Here is a 21,760-nt window from a genome sequence, read left to right as displayed (position 1 = left end):
GCTGCAAATGGAAGGGGGGGGGGGGGCAATGTGACCACCACAAAATCCACGCTTTGCAGGGTAAGGTGGTGAAGACTCAAAAGCGAAGTTCTCAGCTCAGATATTTCACACTTTCACGAGCAGACATAAAAAGAGACGGGACGCAGACGGGAATGATGCCATTCAGGAGACATTTATTTTTTTTTAAGTATTTAACAACTGTGGGTCCGGACCAAGATGCAGCTGGACGCGTGATGCTTTTTCTGTGGTTTAGAGGGGGGAAAGTGAGAAAAACATCTTCCAACTAAAGTGCCAGACAAAAGTAGAGGGGTGGAGAGCAAGAGAAACAGGGAAGAAAGAGAAGGATATGGTGAGAAGAGAAGCAGTGTGTTTTATGACATGGGAGCATGCTGCAGTACAGCATTCAAGATGTTGCTAACTGGGAGCAGATGAGAGGAGGAGACACAACTGGAGCTACGTGAGTCTTTGGAAGGCAAAGAGTCTGGATTATCTTATTATAACTAAAAAGAATAACTTCTTTCGATCAAGAGAATCCCAAATGAATAACATATGTAAAGAAAATCTCACAGCCAGGAAATCTTTAAAAATGGTTGGTTTTAATCCTACTTCAGAGATAAAATGCCACTCCTCTCCAGCTTGTCTTCTTTGGCTTGTGCTGCTACACCGTCTGCCAAAATTCACCAGCCAGCAATGGAGGAAGCAGTAGCAGAAAGAACATTTTCCATTGTTTGGTGGGGAATTGCTTGGCTGACCCCATTCTGCACTGGAGCCGAGAGACCACTGCGCAACTACAGCAGCAATTATATGTGTTAGGTGCAGGGGAAAAACATAGTAATGAGCCCAATGAGTACCGGTTTGATGGAGGTGTGTGTGGAGTTGCTGATTCTATGTCTAAAATATGTGCTGCCTGGTGAAATATGTGTGTCTGTACCTGTAGCACCTGTAAAATCACATGCTCCACACTTGTCTTTGAACAGATTAATGTAGTTGTTCTTAATGTGTTTGGAGAATTTAGGAAATGAATCATAATTACCAGCTCAGACATTGAAAAATCCATGTTTGGGAACCACCATCTCTTGAATCCCTGCTGTTTGACACTGATAGGTATTGAATATTTGCATGTACTGTAAGTGTGTGTGTGTGTGCTATGTTGGGGGAGAACTAGAGAGCTGTTGTTTCTGGCAGAGCCCAAACAAGCATGACGACAGCGGATTAAAAACGGAGCCTGTCCAACTCTGCTTCTATCCTGCCGTCGTGAAGGCAGCTCTGTCTGGCTGAGACACCTGGAGGCCCTGATGGATGGCCCCAGTTATGCATTAGAAAATAAAAATGTGTCAATTTATTTTGTAGCTGTCTGCATCTGGCTAACGAGGTCAGCAACGGCAGCCAAGAAAACGAGACAAGGCCTGGATCTAACAGGCGTGTTATTTTGTGTACAGCACGATGATTGTAACGCTTTAATGTGGCTGCTGTGCAAACAGCAGAGATCCAGAGCCAGAATTGCCAAATGCTTTGCTGTTTTTTGGATGGAATAATACAATCCTCCACAAAGAGAATATGTGGTTTTAGTTTGTTAAAATCTGCTCAGTACAAAATAAGCAAATCCAGCCACGAAGAACAGAAGCAAAACTCACCTTTACATGTGGGTTTGCCAGCAGTTTAAGAAGCTCTTTGACATCCTGACTGGCTGATTTGCCTTCCAGCTCATCAGACACCTGAAAAAAGTCAAGGACACAATGTTCACACAAATGTGCTCAGACCATTAAGCATGCTTCTCTTTTTCAGGAGTGCATGTGAACATTCAATGCTTCGACAAGAAGACAACAGCAGTCTGCATTATGAAAAACCACTGGTACTGGTTTGTAATTAACAGTTCAACTCTGCAAGGTGTGCCTTGTGTCAGTAATGAATAGAGGACTTGCTTTTAGAGAGATAAACATACTAGTTATGGTAAATGGTAAATGGCCTGTATTTATATAGCGCTTTACTAGTCCCTAAGGACCCCAAAGCGCTTTACATATCCAGTCATCCACACACTGGTGATGGCAGCTACATTGCAGCCAAAGCCACCCTGGGGCGCACTGACAGAGGCGAGGCTGCCGGACACTGGCGCCACCGGGCCCTCTGACCACCACCAGTAGGCAACGGGTGAAGTGTCTTGCCCAAGGACACAACGACCGAGACTGTCCAAGCCGGGGCTCAAACCGGCAACCTTCCGATTATAAGGCGAACTCCCAACTCTTGAGCCACGATCGCCCCATATCCATATAGTTATGCTTTATCTAAAGAAGTTATGTTGGTGTATCTTCTATTTGTATCATATTGTATTAAGACTTAAGAATGCAGCTCTTTCAGTTACAAGATTTATCTGCAGCTTCATCTTGTCTTAAATTAGGTACATTGCAGTTGGAGGCAAGGCCACACTTTGTCATGTGGCCTAGAACTCCCACCTACTGGCACCTGCCCTTTGATAAATGTTCTATTGTACCAGATCATTTTTCAATAAGAGAACTAAAGAAAACAGTCGGTTAAACCTGGAAACAATGGGAGCTCTGAGAGCTTCACTGATCACTGGGCCTGAGCTGAACTACATTATGATGAATGAGTGGTAGCTCTGAGACAAGTGACTCTGCTTCTTAAGCCCAGGCCACGCTCCTCCATCTGTGCTCTGATTTATGGAAGATCCTCCTGGACGTGGTTGGAGTGTGGAAAGGAGCAGCAAGCCGTCCCACACAGTAAAAACTGACATGAAAGCCACTTGACACTGATGAACTCTTTCTCTGTGTTTGTATTTTTCCTATCTGACCCTGGAGGAATAAAATGCAGACCAGTGCTCTCTGATGGCACCAAGTGGTCTGTCCAGGTAACAGCAGAGTTTGTATGAAGATGTTTGGAAGTCAGCCAGAAGAGGAAAAGGATTCTCCAACAGGGAGAAGGATACAAGTCAGCCATAACAATCATACAGTTCTAGATCAGTGGCCATCATTTGAACTATTTATTGATGATGTGGTGTGTCTCGCTTCCTTACACCAACGGCACTGGCCATGCTGGTTTCACTTGAGCGGTGGCAGTCACCTGCCAGGAGTTCTAGACAGTGGGGCCGGGGCCAGACGGGGGTTGAAGTGTCATTTTATGTTAGTCAATAAATTAAACCTCCATTAACCGAAACCCATCTAGACAGACACTGTTTACCAAAGGTTCCTTTAATCGATTCATTTGCCTCCCAGCCAATAAAAAGATCAATCAGTTTAAACAAGTTTTTTAAAACACTTACGTCACGTGCCAGAGGTGCAGCTCCTTCCAGGACGGGGGCGGGCTTGCTCTCTTCATAGTGCTGCAGCCGTTCGTGGATCTGAAAGGACAGATTGTATTCATTATTAAGGCTGAGATAGTAGTGAGCACATGTGGAAGAAAAAGTGTGCACGCTAGAAGCCGTGTGCACGTCTCCAAACACACGTGTAAGAAAACATGTACAACCTTCATCAGCACCATTTTATACATGCACAGTTCATTAAATCATGTCCTTAAATACCAACAGCACACACAAAGATCTTTCACTCCCTCGATCCACTAAGTATTTCAGTTAGCTTAGCCACTGTACAAACAATCCAGTTTTCCACCATGCATTCGATATGTCCCAGTGGCCCCGTGATGATTCCAAATCATTTCAACAGTCTGGTGAAATTGGCTAAACATTTCCTTATCAGCCTCAGCGCTGTGACTGCACAGTGTTGAAAGACAGAGCTGCGTCTCTGGAGAGTTGCTAAAATGGAAAGTAAGCCTGACTCGTGTGCTCACTTTCACTCATTTATATACGCAAAACCACTTCATCATATGTGGAGCAGAGATGGAATAATTTATAAACACACAAAGCACACGTTCACACCCACGCACACAACGTCAAAGGCACAGTTGCACACTTGTGGCTACGCACACACAGACTCACAAAAAACACTACAGATATCCCATTTGTGATTTAAAAGCAGCTGCGCAGGAATGCGTTGACAGCCTACAGGCTGCTGTCAGGTCCCATCAAGGAACAGACAGGGACAGCTTTCCTCCCAGCAGCCACTCCTGCATCTCTCCTTCCTCAGGCCCAGCATGGTGAAGGGGATCTGGGCCACAGGTCTGACTGATAGCTGGGCCCCGAGCCTGGAGCTTCCAGCTGGATGTCCTAGAAAGCATTCCAGGAGGAAGGTGGAACAGAGGAGCCTCTGGCTCTGTGTCACAGAAAATCACTCAGCAGGACAGAAAAAGACAAGTAAAGCAGTTTGTTTGCTGTCACACTGAACAGCTACAGATGCTTTGTGCAATTAAAACATCTGTTTTAGGAATGTTAGACATAGTTTTTACTCCTCGCAACACAAGTGATTATGTTTTAAAGCTAGATGGTAGCAGTACTGTACATACGGAGGAAAGTATGGCGTTATTTTTGTGCCACTATTCTGAGCACAGGTAAAACAATTTTGAGCGCACGTAAAAAAAGGTTTGCAGGTACAAGTGTTGTATTTTGAGGAGAAATTCATTTTGAACGAAAAAAAGTTTTTGTTTTTGTATTTGCGCTCGCTCGCAATGTGTTGCTCGCGCTCTCAACATTTCTGCCCGTGCGCGCTCAACTCTTTCTGTACACCGTTATATTTGTGCCACAAAACCAGCCAATCACAGACTTGGATGCAAAAAAATCTGATTGGCTGTTCTGGTCTCCAATCAGCTCGAAATGACGAAATGCAATATCCCAGAATCCATTTCGTCCAAAACTCAAACGAGGCAGTGGCGGAGGAACACAGAGTAGCGGAGTTTGAAATATTACTCTTTCTGGGTCACAAAATAAACTTTTAAGATATTTTCATGCGAGAATGGTGCTGTGTAAACTTCAAATACCTGCTCGATTCATCAAGACATCACATATTTGCAAAAGTGCTCTAACGTTTTTGCCCGGTGGGCCGATGATGATTTTTCATTTTTATGTTTGTTTGTTTTTGTAACGGTATAAACAGTGACAGGTGGTGGATTAGCCAATTGGTCATGATCAACTCTGGGTTGGACCAATTACAATACATCTGTATTGAGGGGAAAAAGAACGCGATTCGTCCCGTACTTCAGCTAGAATGAAAAAAAGACAAAGCTGGAGTTATTCTGTCTTTACGCTGCACAGCTGCCTCTTCTTCTCTCATTCTCTCCCCCTCCCTCTCCTGTTGCTACTTCAATCATGAAACTGATCAATGATCAGCTGATCGCCTCTTGTTTGTTTATCTCCCACTTTGCGCCAGAAACAGGAAACATGTGGATGTTTGCCCGGTATGTCCAATGGCCAGTTCAGCTATGCAGTCAGCTGGTGGGTAACAGGCATCTCCGAAAACGTTAGAGCACTTTTGCAAATATGTGATGTCTTGATAAATCGAGCAGATATTTTAAGTTTACACAGCACCATTCTCACATGAAAATATCTTTTGTGACCCAGAAAGAGTAATATTTCAAACTCTGTGTTCCTCCGCCACCTCGTTTGAGTTGAGAAATGGATTCTGGGAAATTGCATTTCGTCATTTCGAGCTGATTGGAGACCAAAACAGCCAATCAGATTTTTTTTGCATTCAAGTCTGTGATTGGCTGATTTTGTGGCACAAATATAACGGTGTACAGAAAGAGTTGAGCACGCACGGGCAGAAATGTTGAGAGCGCGAGCAACACATTGCGAGCGAGCGCAAATGCAAAAACTGAGTGAGAGGGGACTGCTATTGTGTGTTTGTGTGGATAATAGCAAACACTGAAATAAATTTTTTGCATGCAGCAATGAATTTTGTTCACTCAGATTCAGCTTTTCTTCGCTCAAAATAAATTTCTCCTCAAAATACAACACTTGCACCTGCAAACTTTTTTTACGTGCGCTCCAATTTTTTTTTTACGTGCGCTCAGAATAGTGGCAAAAAATAACGCCATACGAAAGCAAGTCAGAGTCAGTTGAATGTTCTGACACAATCACAGGACGCTATTTGTCCTCAATGTTTGTGGCCCTGGTAGAAGCTCTGATTAGCAACAACATGAGCAGCGCGTGTAGATGAGTTGATTTGAGTCTCTTCAAGCTGTCATCTGGCTTCGATAATCACCAGGGACCAGCACCAAAATCCAAAACATGATTGTTCATCATTCAAAAACATTACCTAAACACCAAATGTCACCCATCAAAATGCACTTTTATAACTTTGCAGTGAAGAAAACGCGACGCAACGACGTGTGAAATGTCTTTACATCGTCTCTCCCCATCAAGATTCCAGTTTGAATCTTGGACTTAAACAGCTACTGCCATTTCAGCTGGACTTATCCACCCAGTCTGCCGAGATAAATCACAGCCTGTTAGGACTCTGTCTTGGCCAGCACAACAGTCATGTTTCAAGGTCAGCTTAGAAGTTCAAATCCTGCATAAAGCCGTTATTACTCGGCAATAAAACACAGTGCATTAGGCGTGTCGTGGAGGTAAACATGTTTTCCCCCTGTGGACATGCTGATGGATGTTAGGACTGCTGTGGATGCTTCGGTAACAACCGATGCTTCGGCAACCTGTCATGTTGTAAACTTTTTTAGACCCCCAATTATCTCAGAATTAATCCTGAGATAAATGGGGGTCAAATCACACTCTAACACTATATAAAACAGTGCTAACTGCATCCTGTGAACATCATCTATAAGCCCTAACATTATGGCTAACTAGTTTTATTTTTCTTTCCACTGAGTTATTGGTTTGAAATAATCTGTCACTAGTTTGCTAACATGAACTAATATAATGTTAAGGGTCCGGGTTGCACACTTTGGAGACCTTTCAAAATACCTGAAGACATAAAACATAGTATTTAAGCAGGCTGAAGACCTCTGTCCAGAAAACTTCACATCACACCCTTTACAAGCTGAACATCTTTTTCAAAGTGACCCAGAGCAAAACCCTGTGACAGACTGGCGACCTGTCCAGGGTGTACCCTGCTTCTCGCCCTAAAACAGCTGGGATAGGCTCCACAGTCCCCCCGCACCTCTGAAAAGCAGCAGAGAATGGATGGATGGAGGGATGGATGAAACTGGAGTAATGGCTGTGGGGTTTTCCTTGATTACCAATCAAGACAATACAAAATGATAGAATAGGGACTGGTTGACCTGTAGCTTTCTTCTTGTTTTAATTGTCCCTCCAGTGTGCTTGACATGGTTCAAAAGGTTTTTCAGTAGTCAACAGCATACTGTGACCCGTCTGCTGCAATATGGAGTTTCCTTTTTCCTTCCCTTGTCCCTATCATAACCTTGCATTTGGCTTCATCTATCATCATTTAGCCCCTTTTGGCTCATTTCCGAGGTACTTGTTTGTGAACAACGTGCTTGATCCGGTAACTCTGGGCTGCAGTCGACTGCAGTTGAACTTTAATGAAAATATTTGGAAGGTAGCCTAAATACAAAGTAAGACAGTGCAAGGAAAGGGATATATTTTGGAATCAAGTGAGGCTTTCAAATTATAAATAAGCACCTGGGTCGTGTCATGAGAATATTTTCTAGCAACAAACAGATGTAAATAAAAGCTGAAAGATGATATTGGACAATATTTCTTTCATCTCTGTAACATAATCGGATTAGGATGGATGTGAGACGTCCTGATCATCTGGTGAGTACAGGTGAGAGAGACAGAAAGAGCATATGTCTGGTTTAAGTCTTCATGTTGCTCTGAATCCTCTATTTCTTTCTTGTCTCTCTCTCTCCATCTGTGACACCTCCTCCTCTGGACCGTCTCTCTCCTTCCAGACAGAGTGACCAACAACTGGCTGTAATTACACAGGTGAGGCATGAGCGTTTCCATATGAGCGACCTGGGTTAGGAAGCCTGTCAGATTAACGTGATGTGTGTGTTTTCTCTCTGCTGTTTAGCCTTTCCTTGGTATCCCCTCTACAACCTTACACAAACCCCAAATAAAGGTGGACTGTGGAGATTTGGTGGCCGAGCTTTAGGAAGAGGACAATTAAGGTTTTATTAATGGTGTCTCCATGATGTTAGCCACGTACACCTGAATGCTGCATCCGGTTTCTGAGTAAGACGAGATGGTTGTTTGGTACTTCTGTGCGTTTTAAAGTCTGCCTGTCTGTCCATTTGGCTCACTAGGATGGCTCAGTTAATCAGTCAGACACAGCAGTTGAGCAGCTATTACATTTATTTACTGAATAATAAAGAATGGAAAGCTGATTTGCAGGAAACTACCCCATGTTTAGGGGCAAAAATTGTTCTCTATTTAACAACAAAAATCAGAGAAAGATTTCAGACAAACCTTCTCCCCAATCTCTGCAGCTATATAGTTTAACAGGCAGTAACCAAACCACAGGCCCCTTCCTGCTGGTAGAGGAAGGAATTAGAAGATCTGGGCAGGTAGATAGGGCAATAGGACTGTAATTCATGAATAATAATTGCTTTTGAGGCCGGGGGCTCCTCTTTTCAAGACTCTTTATGTGACTAATTTTGTTGTCTGTCTTCTTGGCAATAAACTTTGTACACAATCTACATGTGCAATTAAAGCTAGGCTTGGTTAAACTGAGGTATTCATATGTATAGCACTTAAATGAAATTACTTAAGCGTTTAAAGTGTATTTAAGAGTTATCAGTGCATGCATATATGAGTTACACAACACATGATTTTCTGAAAAATATGTAGGCGAAATTCCTATAACTCTATTTGTTTGTTGTACCTTAACAAGTGAGTGGAGACTTCTCTCTCCAAACATATCCTGAAGGAAGGTGTTGTCCTCAGAGCAGTTGACATGAGGCTGCAGCTGGGATGGCAGGGCTGCCAGCAGCTCATACAGACCTGCAGAAGGAAAGAGGAAGCAGGGGGTCAGTGTGGTAGTGGGAGATGTGAGTTGTTGCATGCACAGCAAAAGACACAAGTGCTGTATGTGTGCATGAATACGTATACACCCAACACACCCAGAGTCAGGCAGAAAGCAGATGCACACGTAAAAACAAAACACACAAAGTCCTGTACTAGTGCCTTTAGGAAGGAGTACATACTTACACAGACTACAGCTCTAATTATAATCTGTGGATGCTCTTCCTTTTCCCTCCATGCTGATTCTATTACGCATTAAAAAAACAGAAACAAAAATGTATGGTTCAAACTTCTACGAGCGACAAAACAGACGATGATATCCCTCACTCGCTTGCCACTGGAAAGAAGAGGAAACGTAAAGGCAATAAACTATTTCCCTTCCCCCGTCTTTACTTCTTGCTTTTGTTCCAGCAATTCCTGTTGTTTGAGGGACGCTTCTGTCCATGATTAGAAACAACTGAAAAAAAACAGGGAATGAAGAATCCCACTTTAAAAAGTTTAATATGAAACTTCTTTTTTAATAAAACACACAGCACATATGCACACATCTTCGCTGTCCGTAAACACTCCATTTACTAAACCATTTCAGCAACTGAAACAGAAGTAAGTGAAATGAACAGACATTGCATTAATCCAGGTCTATGTGAGCCATGCACAGGTCATCACTATTGCATGTGTAAGTTTGTTGGTTACAGTGTGGAACAAGAGGCCCGTGGCTAAATCTGAATCCTCTCAGAACAGCGGATGCTGAAATCCACGAGGCCTTTCGGGGTTTTACTCACCCAAAAGAATAAAGATTTCAAATTCAATTTAAAGAGAACCAGACTGGGGAGCTGATGGTTTCAAGATTAAGCAGGGGGGAGGTGAAGCACTCAAGACGGAGAAAGCACAAAACCAGTGAGTGAGTGGGGTTACATCCAAACACAACACAGTCTTGGAGCACAGCTGATGGAGAGTGGCAGCAGATACTTGTTTGCTGCTCACTTCTAGTCCTCAGCGTGGCTGTGATCCACCAAACTAGGTGATGCATTAAAGGTCAGGCTCATACTGAATGCAGTCAAGCTGCATCAAAGCCCCCTTCACTGATTCTCCAGAAAAGGCCCCCCAGTTTCAAACTCCACAAACACAACCACACGGTGCTTTAAAACCTTTGAAGTAACACTGATCACGTGAAGAAGTTCTAAACATATCCACAGCAGAGCCACTGAAACGTCAAAACAAAGACAAGTGGCTTGGCTACCTCTCTGAGAGTGTCTTTCATCAGAGGGCAACAGAGATAAAGGAGAGAGAGAAAATCACCACAGACAGAAGCAGAGTAAGTCAGAGCTGAAAATGACTGATTGATGGTTGACGTTGACTGCTGGACAGGTGGGGGAGAGCTGATGTCATGCTCTCCGTCTGCTGCTGTTGGGCACCAAGGATAAATCAGTATGATAGCCTGTCCTTTTCTCTAAACCCTGACATGATTCCTGTGCAGTGTTAGCACCTCATACCTCACCGTTTCTCTGGTGAAAAAAAAAAGGAGGAAGAGAGACGAAGAGAACACATAATGATGCAGGCCAGATGCAGGTTCTGGTGTCCTCATCACCAGAAAGTTTGTAGCTAACAAAAGCCGACTCTCCTCTCAATCATTTACAACTTGGAACTCTCTACAGAACATCTCACATAATATATTCAACAAAAGGATTTAAAGAGACATGGGATGAGGTGATGGGTGTAGAAAGGGCTGCTAAGGGAGCCCACTTCCCACTCTATACTGATCTTCTTACAAAATACGAACTGATGAAAACAAACTCGTTTGAATACAGGAAATGAACGCTGGGTTTTGTCTTTCTCCCAGGTGCTCGGTGAATTATTGACCCCCCTCAATATATGGGAGGATTTACGAGGTTTGCCAGACTGCTGGGGGAATAGTGATGTGACAACATATTTCAAACACTGCCTTGTGAACATGTCTGAGAGTCATGTTCACTAATCCACTTGAGGCTTGATTTACCTTCCTATTCTCCAGTTGAGAGAGGAGGAAAGACTGCCTCAAGCAACAGCTTTACTGACAAAGCAGTAGACTTGATAGTAAAAGATACTTATTTGAAATTTTTTTGCCAAACTTGCTGAAAAAATAGTTTTCAGTGAACTTTGATAAAAGAAATTACAGAAGAGGATGTACTGATGGATAACTGCAATCACACTGAGGAGCGTGAATTTTTGTCAGGCATGTGTTTGGTGTTTTGCTGACAGATTTGACATATTTTAAGTATAAATGTGGGAACAGGGTGACAGCAGAAGTTGCAGACCTGATGGATTTGGATGGAAAATCTTATTTGTCACCATGACCTGCCAGTTTAATAAGCTAGAACTGTCAGGTGACATACAAGGACCCAAATAGCAGACAGGTCTGGCCCGGATCTGGTGTCAAGCCGGCACTGCTGGCTGACTTCTGGCATGGTAAGTGATATATCATCCAGATATGGGCCAGGCCTGGCGTAGATGGCACTGTTTATGTGATGGCATGCCACATTTGGCCTGATTGTGGTTTGGTGTATGTGGCCCAAGCTCATAGAAAACAGGTCTGGCTCGGATCTGGGATCAAGCTGGCACTTCTGACTGACTGGTGTCATGGCAGGGTGTATGTCAACCAGATGTGGGCAAGGTCTGGCAATGATGGCACTATTTATGTTCCTATTTTCCTATTTTAGTTAGAAGACCCAACTGCCATGTTGCAATACTATACTGCTATGGTAGCCAACGTTTCAAATGCAGGTTTGACAGGTTTGTGAGTGTACACTTTATCCAAAACCTAGTGACGGTTTACTCATGTTTACCACTGGGTGGCTGTAGTTCAGGTCATCTACTGATCGGAAGCTTAGTGATTCGATCCCTGGCTCCTCCAGTCTGCATGTCAAGAGTGTGAATGTGTACGAATGTAGTTAGGAAGCACTGAGTTAAGAATCAGTCCATTCACTGTCTGAACACAGTTTTGTCATGTTACTTTTGTACTATTATGTTCCAGCACATGTTGTTATTTCATGGCTTGATTAAGGTACACATTAGGCTGATATCTGGGGCCAGAGCTGAAACTGTTCTGGGCCAGCACAGGGCCAGCAGTGTGTCTGCAACTGGCCTTGTTCTGGCCCATGTGTGGGCCACCTCTGGTAACCTGATCTGGGCCACCAAAGGGCCGTCATTCTTTGTGGTATGTGCGCCACGTGTAAGCGAAATGTGTGGGCCAGATCTGGGCCATACCAATTTTGCTATGTGGGGATGTGTGCTGCATACAAATTCAGGAAAATACAAATCAAAACACAAACATTTTTGATGAAATGTATCTACAAATTGAAGTTTACAGACATACTTACAGTTTTTAGAGGTTAACATTTTTCAAGTTATTAAATTTATATGAATTATTATATAAACAATGGCGTGGCTTTTTGGCAACAAATCATAGGTATGGAAAATGTCATTTTTTCCCACTCATCAAGTCAGGAACTCCCTTTAAAAAACATACATTAGTAATTTAATGTGTGTGACACCATCCCTACCATATTGTCTGTTTTTTTCTCATGATTCTTTTAAAGTCAGGTGTCACAGTGTAATCAAAAGTACCATATTCTTTATTTCCTCCTGAAGTTTAGCTTAGAATCATTTCTCTTACTTCTGAATAAATCTATGGAAGTGCTTGTTTGTATAAGCCTTTGTGTTGTTGAATGTAACTTCCTTTACTCTATGTCCTCTTTGTCTGTGTGTTATTGTCTGAGTTTATTCTCTTCTTTTTTTTCAGTTCCTACCTCTTTCATTTTAAATGTTGGTTCCTCTTTGGGCTTTCACTTATAAAGATAGATTTGGCAGAAATGAGTTTCATTCTAATTAAGGATGGGAATCAATAACCAGTTCTTGTAGAGAAACAGTTCCCAGTAGTCCAAGTCCTTGGAACCGTTAATGTGTTTGCCTATCGATTCCACTTATCCACTTGCACTTGCTCTACAATCAGCTGGTGTTAAAGTGCAAATGATATCCAGGACAGAAACAACTGTACTATGCTCTTAACACAACTTTGGCTCTTTGCAAGTATCTGCATAGACAACATGCTAATGCTAAGCTAGCCAAGAACCTAAAGTGATGTTAAAGCTGAGTGAATGGCAACCCCAGACCCTGAACTTCAACAGATTACAAACAGACGAGCACAAACCTTTGAGCACACAGTCTGTAATTAATTTGCACAAATGTAATGTCTTTGAGATCCTACTTAACAATGGTGACAACAGCTGATATTGATAATGGAATCAGAATCAATAAATTCTGATCAATTCCCATCCATACTTCCAAGGATGGCTGGGCTGTCCCTTAGAGACAGGGTGAGGAGCTTGGAGTAGAGCAGCTGCTGCTCCACATTTAAAGGAGCCATCTGGATGCCTGCTAGATGAAGTATTCTGGGCATGTCCTACCATGGGGTAACCCCAGAGCAGACCAATAACTTGCTGGAGAGATTATATCTGTTGATTGGCTCTGTTGAAGTCTTGGTGTCCCCTAGATGAGCCTCCTTTCTCTGACTAAAGATAAGGGAGCTAGGGTGAGGGAAGTCTGGGCTTCTCTGCTCAGGCTGCTGCCCCCGTGACTTAACTAGGATACAGGGTGATTGATGGATGGATGGATGTTGTTCATCCTTCGTATGGAAGGAAAGTGTGATGGCGTAATACCTTGCTAAGGATGCAACAAACCTCAGCATAGCACAAACCTTTCTCCCCATCCCATAACTGCCGTTCACTTTAGTTTATCTCAGTTTCTCATTTCTTCTCTCTCGTGCTTGGTCTCTCACTCGCCACACGTTTCATCATCATCATTTTTGTGGCTTATTTGTGGTAGCAGAGCAACCTTTAAAACCAGGGCATGGCAAATATAAAACTACAGTGCAGAAAGGAAATTCAATAAAATATTATCTATCATATGTCTTCCAGCTGGAAGTACAGATTGTATTGAAACAGATTAAACTACAGTGGTGCACCAGCAGTCATCATATTTTTTAACATGTTATTTCCTTATTACATTTTGAAGCTGTAGTTTTAAGTCACAGCTGATCTAAAAATGTATTTATCAATTAAATGGTTGCTTTTTTCTTGAAAACTATGAATTTTTTACCCCATCATCCTCACAGAACTTTGGCTCCTAAATCAACGGCTTTCTCAGGAGTAATACTACCAGTAATCTGTGCAAACGTCGGTAGAATGCCAGTTACTCCCTATGCCAGGCTAACCACAAGCATTTATGACTTCTCCCAACCTGTAACACAACATTCATCCATAATGCTCATTAGGTTTCACCTGCACACACAACTTCACGGCTTTCTATTTTGCCTCTACAAATTTCCAGAACAACAGGACCTTTGGTTACTAGTAAATGGACTGATTCTTATATAGCGCTTTTCTACTTGTGGGCGACCGTGGCTCAGGTGGTTGGGAAGCGCATCTGTAACCAGAAGGTCGCCGGTTCGATCCCCGGGCTCTCTATCCTGGTCATTGTGTCCTACCGCCTACTGGTGGCCAGAGGAGCCGATGGCGCAATATGGCAGCCTCGCTTCTGTCAGTCTGCCCCAGGGCAGCTGTGGCTACAACTGTAGCTGCCTCCACCAGTGTGTGAATGCGAGAGTGAATGAATAGTGGCATTGTAAAGCCCTTTGGGTGCCTTGAAAAGTGCTATATAAATCCAGTCCATCATTATTATTACTCTCCCAGAGTACTCAAAGCATGACATGTCACACCCCCCCATTCATTCTTCTATACTTCAGGGATGTTTAGCAAACATTCACACACATTCACGCTGCGACGGATGCATTGGAGAGCAACCGGGGGTTAGAATGTTGCTCAAGGATTTTTGGCATGCAGACTAGGGGGAGCCAGGGATCGAACCACCAACCTTCCAATGAGTAGCTGACCTGCTCTATCACCATCTATCATCTATCACCTGAGCTACAGCCACCCTGGTGCTCTTTACTCTGTTAAAAGTCTGGACACAGAAACACACACGCTCCTTATCCATCAGCGTAAGACTTAATGTCTCTCCTCCTTTTGTCCTCGTGCTGTTCGGAGCTTGTCGGGTCAAGACCTCTGTGTGTGCGTGCACAGTGATGTAGCCGCCCATTAAGCCGGTCTGAGAGGAGGAAAGCGTTCCTGAGGGGAGAGGTGGTGATTTCTGCCAGCTGTCTCTGTGATGACAAGTCTGACATGTTCCTCATTCTGACATCACACACACGCACTCCTCACAACTGGAAGGCGAGAGCACGGTGTATGTATTTTAACATCGTTTTGCTCTATGTTGTTAAACTGTAAATTCACAGCAGTATGCTTTTCATTGAGCTGGGCACAAAATGGAGCGAAAATAGACTTTGGTTTATTTTCCAACCGCAGTTTTACATGGTCCACTCGAGTCAAGAAAAAGTACCCTGAGGCACACGAATGGTAATTCTTTTCTACCTTGAAATTAAATTTGGGCTCCCCTTAAAGTGGTGGGCGCACCAACAGGCTATACTGACATTTAAATAAAGATGTATTCATTTTTCAGCTGAGGTCAGACTTGCAGTCATACTCTTCTATTTGGATGCTGTGGAGCCACATAATAGCATGAATCAAATAAGTCCTTTAGCAATTTCTTCTAAAAGATAGATATTAGTAGTGTTGCTGATTGTGTTCCTCGCCTGAGGGTCCGTTACCTGGCTCATGGCCGGTTCCGGTGGCCAGGGCAGGCATGTCTCCTGCCGGCTACTTCCTGGTTCTCCTCAGACTGTGGAAAATGGCGTCAGGAGCTCCTCGGAAGCAATCTCCAGCTGAATCTGAGGATGGGCTTTATGCCATAGAGCCCTGCAAGAGAACAAGAATGTTGAGCCTACTTGTGGCAGAACAGATGTATATGTCTGAGTATGTGTTTAGGGATTACACTGGCATCTGTAACCATGGATATAAATATCTATTATTATACCAGCAAAACATATATTTTTCTCTGTAGGTGAGCCAGTGCATGTGCGTTGACAGTGTGTTCACAATTTACTTCTGGTGTTTACAACGCATTACTTTTTCCGCTGCTACTTTTCAGCTTATATATCCCCCTGAATCACAACATAAGGAAACCAAGCAGCTAATGTGCATCAGTGTGGACAACACACACGTATTCTGCTCATTTCCAACTCCATGTCTTTATTCTTGGATTCTATTGAAGTAGTTTTCCATTATCCAGAGCTCAAACTAATCCTTTTTTCTCCTTCTGTTCATCCTCAACATGGCTTTAAGTTTCAGCTACCTTACCCCAACCCTTAATACATTTTATGTATATAAGACTGTATCACAGCAACAGTCACATCAAGGTGCTTATTGTAAACTAAAGACCCTACAATAATAGAGAGAAACCCCCGACAATCAGACAACGCCATATTAGAAAGCACTTAGCATCAGTGGAAGCTACAAACTTTAACAGGAGGAAAACCTCCAGCTCTGTACAAACACATGTAGAGTTTGAGCCTACGCAGCAAAATAGAAACAAACATGAAAAGTGTTAAGGTATGCTGCACCATCTTTTTCTTCATTTTTTGTTGCATGTAAAGGGGAATGACCACATTCTCAACTGTTAGTGTCTGTTCAGACCACAAGAAAATCTGATGGTCATGGGAGGAGTAAAGTGACACTTTGCCATGTTGATAAAGGTCAAGCTTTGCTTAGTTGCAATGAGCTGTTCCTCCATGTATCCATGTAAAGCCTGACATCTCCAAATGGTTCTCCCACCATCTAGTGGGAACTGTTGCAACTGCAGGGAGTGTTCACCCTAAAAAACCCAGCTGGGGTTTTTTACCACCTGTATGTGTGTAAGTCAGAAGATCTTGTCTGCATGTACGAAAACACATCTGGGTGATGGAAATGTGTACAGACTGTTTTTCTTCTTCTCTTTTCAAAAACAATCCTTTCTGCTGGGCCTGCGGGGAGAATCGGTGGAACAATCTGAATCTCAGCTGGATGCTGATGAAGTTAGAGAGAGAAACAGTCAGGAGGTGAATGACTTACAGAGAAAAACACTCGAGTGCCTGAAACTTCTCACTGCCTATCAAGAAATGTAAAGTCTGTTTCAAGTTTAAAACTTGAAGACAGTTTTATTATTTAATCTTTAGCTTCTTCTCCTCTTTCTTGAGCAGACGGGACATTGGAAGATCACTGCTCAAAGCAAATGGCCAAAAGACATCAAGAACTTCATCAGGTAAAGAAACAGGAGAAAAACGTGTCATCCTCTGAATCGTTTCTCAGGGTTCAACTGGGTGAAATGCTGTCTCCATCTGGGCCTGACAGGAAGAGCAACGAGAGGACACAAGAGAGGTCAACTTTGCCACTGAAGGTCAGCGCCATTGAATCCTCCCCAGGCACACACTGGGATGTTGGATTTTCTATCTGTCCTGTTCTTCCCACATCCAGTAACAGCAAGACCAGCTCCTGGCACTGGATTTTACTGGGCCACCATGAATGACACTCGTCTCCACTGCGTAACTGATGACCATCCAAAACCAGCCCTGTCACACCTGCTCTGGTTACAGCTCAAAGGAGCAGTTAGCTCCAAAGTTATCCAGCAGCTCCAGTGTCTGCTGATCAGCTTCAGGGTTTATCTACACTGGTCCATATATGACAGAAAATCTATTCAGCAGCCTGTGCAACACATGCTCCTTTTACCAACACCGTTCTGTCAGCTAGATTGAAGAAATTCATCTTCATTCATTTAAATAAAAGCAATCACTGCAGTGATCACAAATTTGATGAAAATATTTAATGTTAGCTTTCAGATTCGACACTTCTTAGACACTCAATCCTACTAGATGTTTTAGTCAGTACCAAATATATATTAAAAGGATAAAATAGTTTGAGGTCTGTGTAATCACTGGTGATCCCCTAACCCTTTACCTCCAACTATCATCTAAATCCACTGCATAGTTCTTGCAGCATCCAAGGCCACAGACTTGCTGAGGTATTAAATTTGCAGACAGTAATCAACAGCTGCATGCTGAAGGGTACTATGTTGTTTTTGCTCGCTCTTGTGTGTTCCCATAAAGGTCAGTTATGGTAGCAGACAGCACACAATCTTCCAGCCCATAAAAAGAGGTTTCCAAATATTTTTCCTGTGATGATGTTTAAAAAGAGGGAGGTTCTGCTACAGAGACGATGAGAGATGTACAAGCTCATGGGTTTAAAACGAGGAATAAAACTGTGCTTTTTATGGAAAACTGTGGTTGCTTCAAGCCACTATGATGTAGAGTAGCTGAAATACAAATTGATTTCTTTCTTCACAGTCGCCCCGATACCAACATCCCAAACAACCACAATGTGCAAAGTCAGACAGACAGAAGTAGATAGAGTTACAGGCGATGGACACAAGCATACATGACACACTTGTAAGAGCATAATTGCAGCTTAACCAGCTGTGGTAAAGGCGAACATTCATTTACACACAGTGGAACTCCATTTCAATGAGCTGTGCATAATTGCAGTGTATTAAAGCGTGGTCTTTGGGAATTTTTATCCACATGACATTCTGAAATGGAAAGAAAGAAATTGAGAAATCCTTCTGATGGCAGCTCTCTGCCGTTTTCTGGTTCTTCTGTGGAAAAACACATTGTTGAATAATGTCTTTCTCCTGCCTCGCGACCCTGCCAAAGTGTCACCACGTCCATTCCTATTAAGCATGAGGCGCGTGGCGTTGGCGCGACAGGGTTGAGTTTTCTGGAGTGTGCCATGCGTCTTCTGCTTAATAGCCGTTAGCTTTATGAGGGATCGGGGCTGCTTAAAATAAGACTTGGCGGTACCTGGCACGGTTTGTGTTCCTGCAATGACTGACTGCTATGAAGGAGGAGAGGAGCAGTAATAACAATGAGCAATAGGAAGAAGTCCATGCATGTGTATGTAAACGGATTAGGTTAGCAAATGTGGAATATCGATGTAAACCAAGATGTAGAATAGTTCATATCAACAAGAGCGGCGTCCTTGTAAGTTATTAACGGGAAAATGTGAAAAGTGAGCTCTCATCTCTCGGGCTCAGGTGCGATTTTTTTGACAGCTCAGACAGAATCAGCACTCAGCCATGTGTTCCTCATGACTGTCCAGTTGTTCCACATAAAATACTTCTGCTTATGTATATGTACACACATGAACACACACACACACACACACGCCAAGAAAATCAATATACAACTCTCTACTGTATTCTGTATTTCCTATAGAAAAACTACACTAAAGGTTTTGCAGCAGCACTCCAAAATGTAACACTTCCCATGTAATAAAAGCTCATAGTAACAGGATAATCGTATGAATCTGTATGAACTGTACAAATACTGATAGAAAGTAAAAAAAAGAACAAGCAAAGTCACTTTGTCTACACAAAAATCATTTGACCACAGAAACCTTCATGAGCACATGATTGAATACATGTGCAGGGCAAAAACAGGTTCAGTAAATAACAACCAGCCAAAATCTGGTCTAACCGATGACAAAGATGTTCTACACAAGATAACAAATCAAGAAGAAATGGCCAAAAGCTCTGCAGGGACTTACCAGATCACCTTCCTTGTTCAACAGAAACAGCTTTGTACACAGCAGCAGACACTCAGACGTGCACAAAAACACTAGAGCCTCCCATACAGGATGATACCCACCCGCCAGGTGTGTCAGCTCACCTGGAAAGACCTGAAACTCGAGTTCCTCCTGCCTAAGGGTTGACTGCGCTCCACCCTCTTTTAATTTACACTACAACTCAATAGTAAAGAGACAGAAAGGGTGTTAACCAGTTTCACCCCGGCACAAAGAAAACAAGTCTTATCTTGGTCTTCTCTGAAACTGGAAACTTTTATTTGACTGTGATTTTACATACAGCCTTGCTTCTGTTTGGCTAAACATGCTTTTAAGTATACTATAGAAACATATCAATCAAACTATATTTCCTTCTGTCATACACAATGTAACAAAAAGGTCCAGATAAAGTGCTTAGTGAATGCAATACACCCTAGTCCAGGGGTGGGCAATCTCAGTCCACGAGGGCCGGTGTCCCTGCAGGTTTTAGATCTCACCTTGGGTCAACACACCTGAATCACATGATTAGTTCATTACCAGGCCTCTGGAGAACTTGGTCGTGTCCAAATTCATAGGCTGCATCCTCCTGAGGACCCGGCCTTCGCGGTCTACGTGGGCCGGGTCCTCAGGAGGTCGGGTAGGCCGGAAGTAAACGGCTATGGAATTGGACGGTCTAGCCTTCTCGATCTACTCCCGCCCTTAATTCAGAGTATTTCCGGTTGTCAGCGCCACGGCACGAAAATTGAAAATGGACCCTGAAATCTTTCTCCGTTTTTTGTGTTTATTTTTAATTATCAACGAGTTAACCCACATTCTCGCCTGAAAATATGTTTAAAGTTTATTTTGTGGCCCAGAAAGATTAATAAGAGTAATTTTAAAACTTAGTAGCGGCCGCCATTGCCGGAAACTGGAGCTTGGCTGGGCCACGCTATGAATTCTGGGATATGGTGGGCCAAGAAGGACACACCCGACCCATCCTTCAAATTTGGGGGAAAAGGAGGACGCATTTGTTGGCTGCATTCGGAGGAGTCTACGAATTTGGACAGCCTTCGGCGCGTCGCTGTGACGTAATCGGTCTACAAATACGGCCTCAGGAGGATGCAGCCCATGAATTTGGACACGACCCTTCAGGACATGTTGAGGAGCTAATTTAGCCATTTAAATCAGCTGTGTTGGTTCGAGGACACATCTAAAACCTGCAGGGACACCAGCCCTCGTGGACTGAGATTGCCCACCCCTGCCCTAGTCTTTTCAAAACGTAATAACAACAAATAACCACTAGATGGTGCAATCAGCTCACTAAATATTTTCACTGCTTAGCCACCAGGAGCAAAAACTACTTTGGAGAATAGCTGACAGCTTACATTTACATTGTTGCTTCAGTTTGTATATTTTTTGTGTGTGTGAGTGTCCCCATCATGACCTCAAGATGTGCCTCAGTGTGCCAGTAAATACAGGGATCAGTAATCTCATCCACTGCCTGCCAGGCAGGGCCCCATTATTCCTCCACAGAGGAGGCAGTTTTGTTCTTGATGCTCATTTAGTTAAGGTGGCACACAAAGACAGAAAATTCTAATGCTTATTAATAAATCAGATTACAATGGATTTTGAGAAGAAAAAAAGGAATTAATTAAGAGTATTGTAGTGCAATAATTTTGCAAGACTTGAGCAAGTTGCCAGTTGTACACATTATCTGAGCTTTTTTCATCGAACACTTAATTCAAGCCTGATCTGCCAAAGAGGCATATAAAGAAAACAAACTCTGAGATTGACAAAAGCAGATAAAGGGTCATTTCAAGCAGAATATTATTTTGCAAACACAGCTTTGCAGATGCATGGCCAAAAATCCTTGATAAGGCTTTTTCAGGAGCATTAACGTACCATTTGCCATTTACAAGTATACTGAACGAGGACATCTATTACCTGCATAACCTTCTTACTAAGTTGAAACTAACAGATAATGATAATAAATGGGAGATTAATTGTCCATAATAATACAACAGCACTGCTATAATACACAGTGTGTTTCTTTGTCCACAAACTCATCGTAGACCATCAGGTGTTGAACAACCAAACCTTTCCCGCAGGTACATCTTAGGCTCCTGAAGGTTCTTATCTAGATCAGATGTTATTATGTCATTATTTCACAGATTATTTCACATATGCCTACAATGAGTACATGTCACCCTTTGATTACAGCTTAAAGACCTCATAGCATCAAATTATCTCAACCGAGCCCTCCCTGAACATGTTCACTTCCTGTTTAAAGTGAGTTCTTTCTCCCCCCGTGTTTGCTTATAGGAGAGTGTCTGCTTGTTGGGGTTTTCTCGCTAAT

At 42.9% G+C, this 21,760-nt stretch overlaps 1 protein-coding gene across 8 annotated transcripts in view; it reads right to left on the bottom strand.

The window, feature by feature from the left end:
• The window catches only part of mpp7a (MAGUK p55 scaffold protein 7a), a 70,816-nt gene that overhangs the window by 21,277 nt on the left and 27,779 nt on the right, over nt 1-21,760 (bottom strand). For all 8 annotated transcript variants that reach the window (XM_085172921.1, XM_085172923.1, XM_085172925.1 and 5 more), the window contains exons 2-5: nt 15,546-15,693; nt 8,706-8,824; nt 3,275-3,352; nt 1,635-1,715 (exon numbers count right to left, since the gene is read on the bottom strand). In XM_085172921.1, the coding sequence (XP_085029047.1) occupies nt 1,635-1,715; nt 3,275-3,352; nt 8,706-8,824; nt 15,546-15,582 (315 nt within the window). In that variant the 5' untranslated portion in view covers nt 15,583-15,693. The remainder of the gene's footprint in view (nt 1-1,634; nt 1,716-3,274; nt 3,353-8,705; nt 8,825-15,545; nt 15,694-21,760) is intronic.

Source organism: Neolamprologus multifasciatus, chromosome 9 (assembly GCF_963576455.1).
Source record: "Neolamprologus multifasciatus chromosome 9, fNeoMul1.2, whole genome shotgun sequence".
NCBI lineage: Eukaryota > Metazoa > Chordata > Actinopteri > Cichliformes > Cichlidae > Neolamprologus > Neolamprologus multifasciatus.
This window is presented reverse-complemented; position numbering and strand designations above follow the sequence as displayed.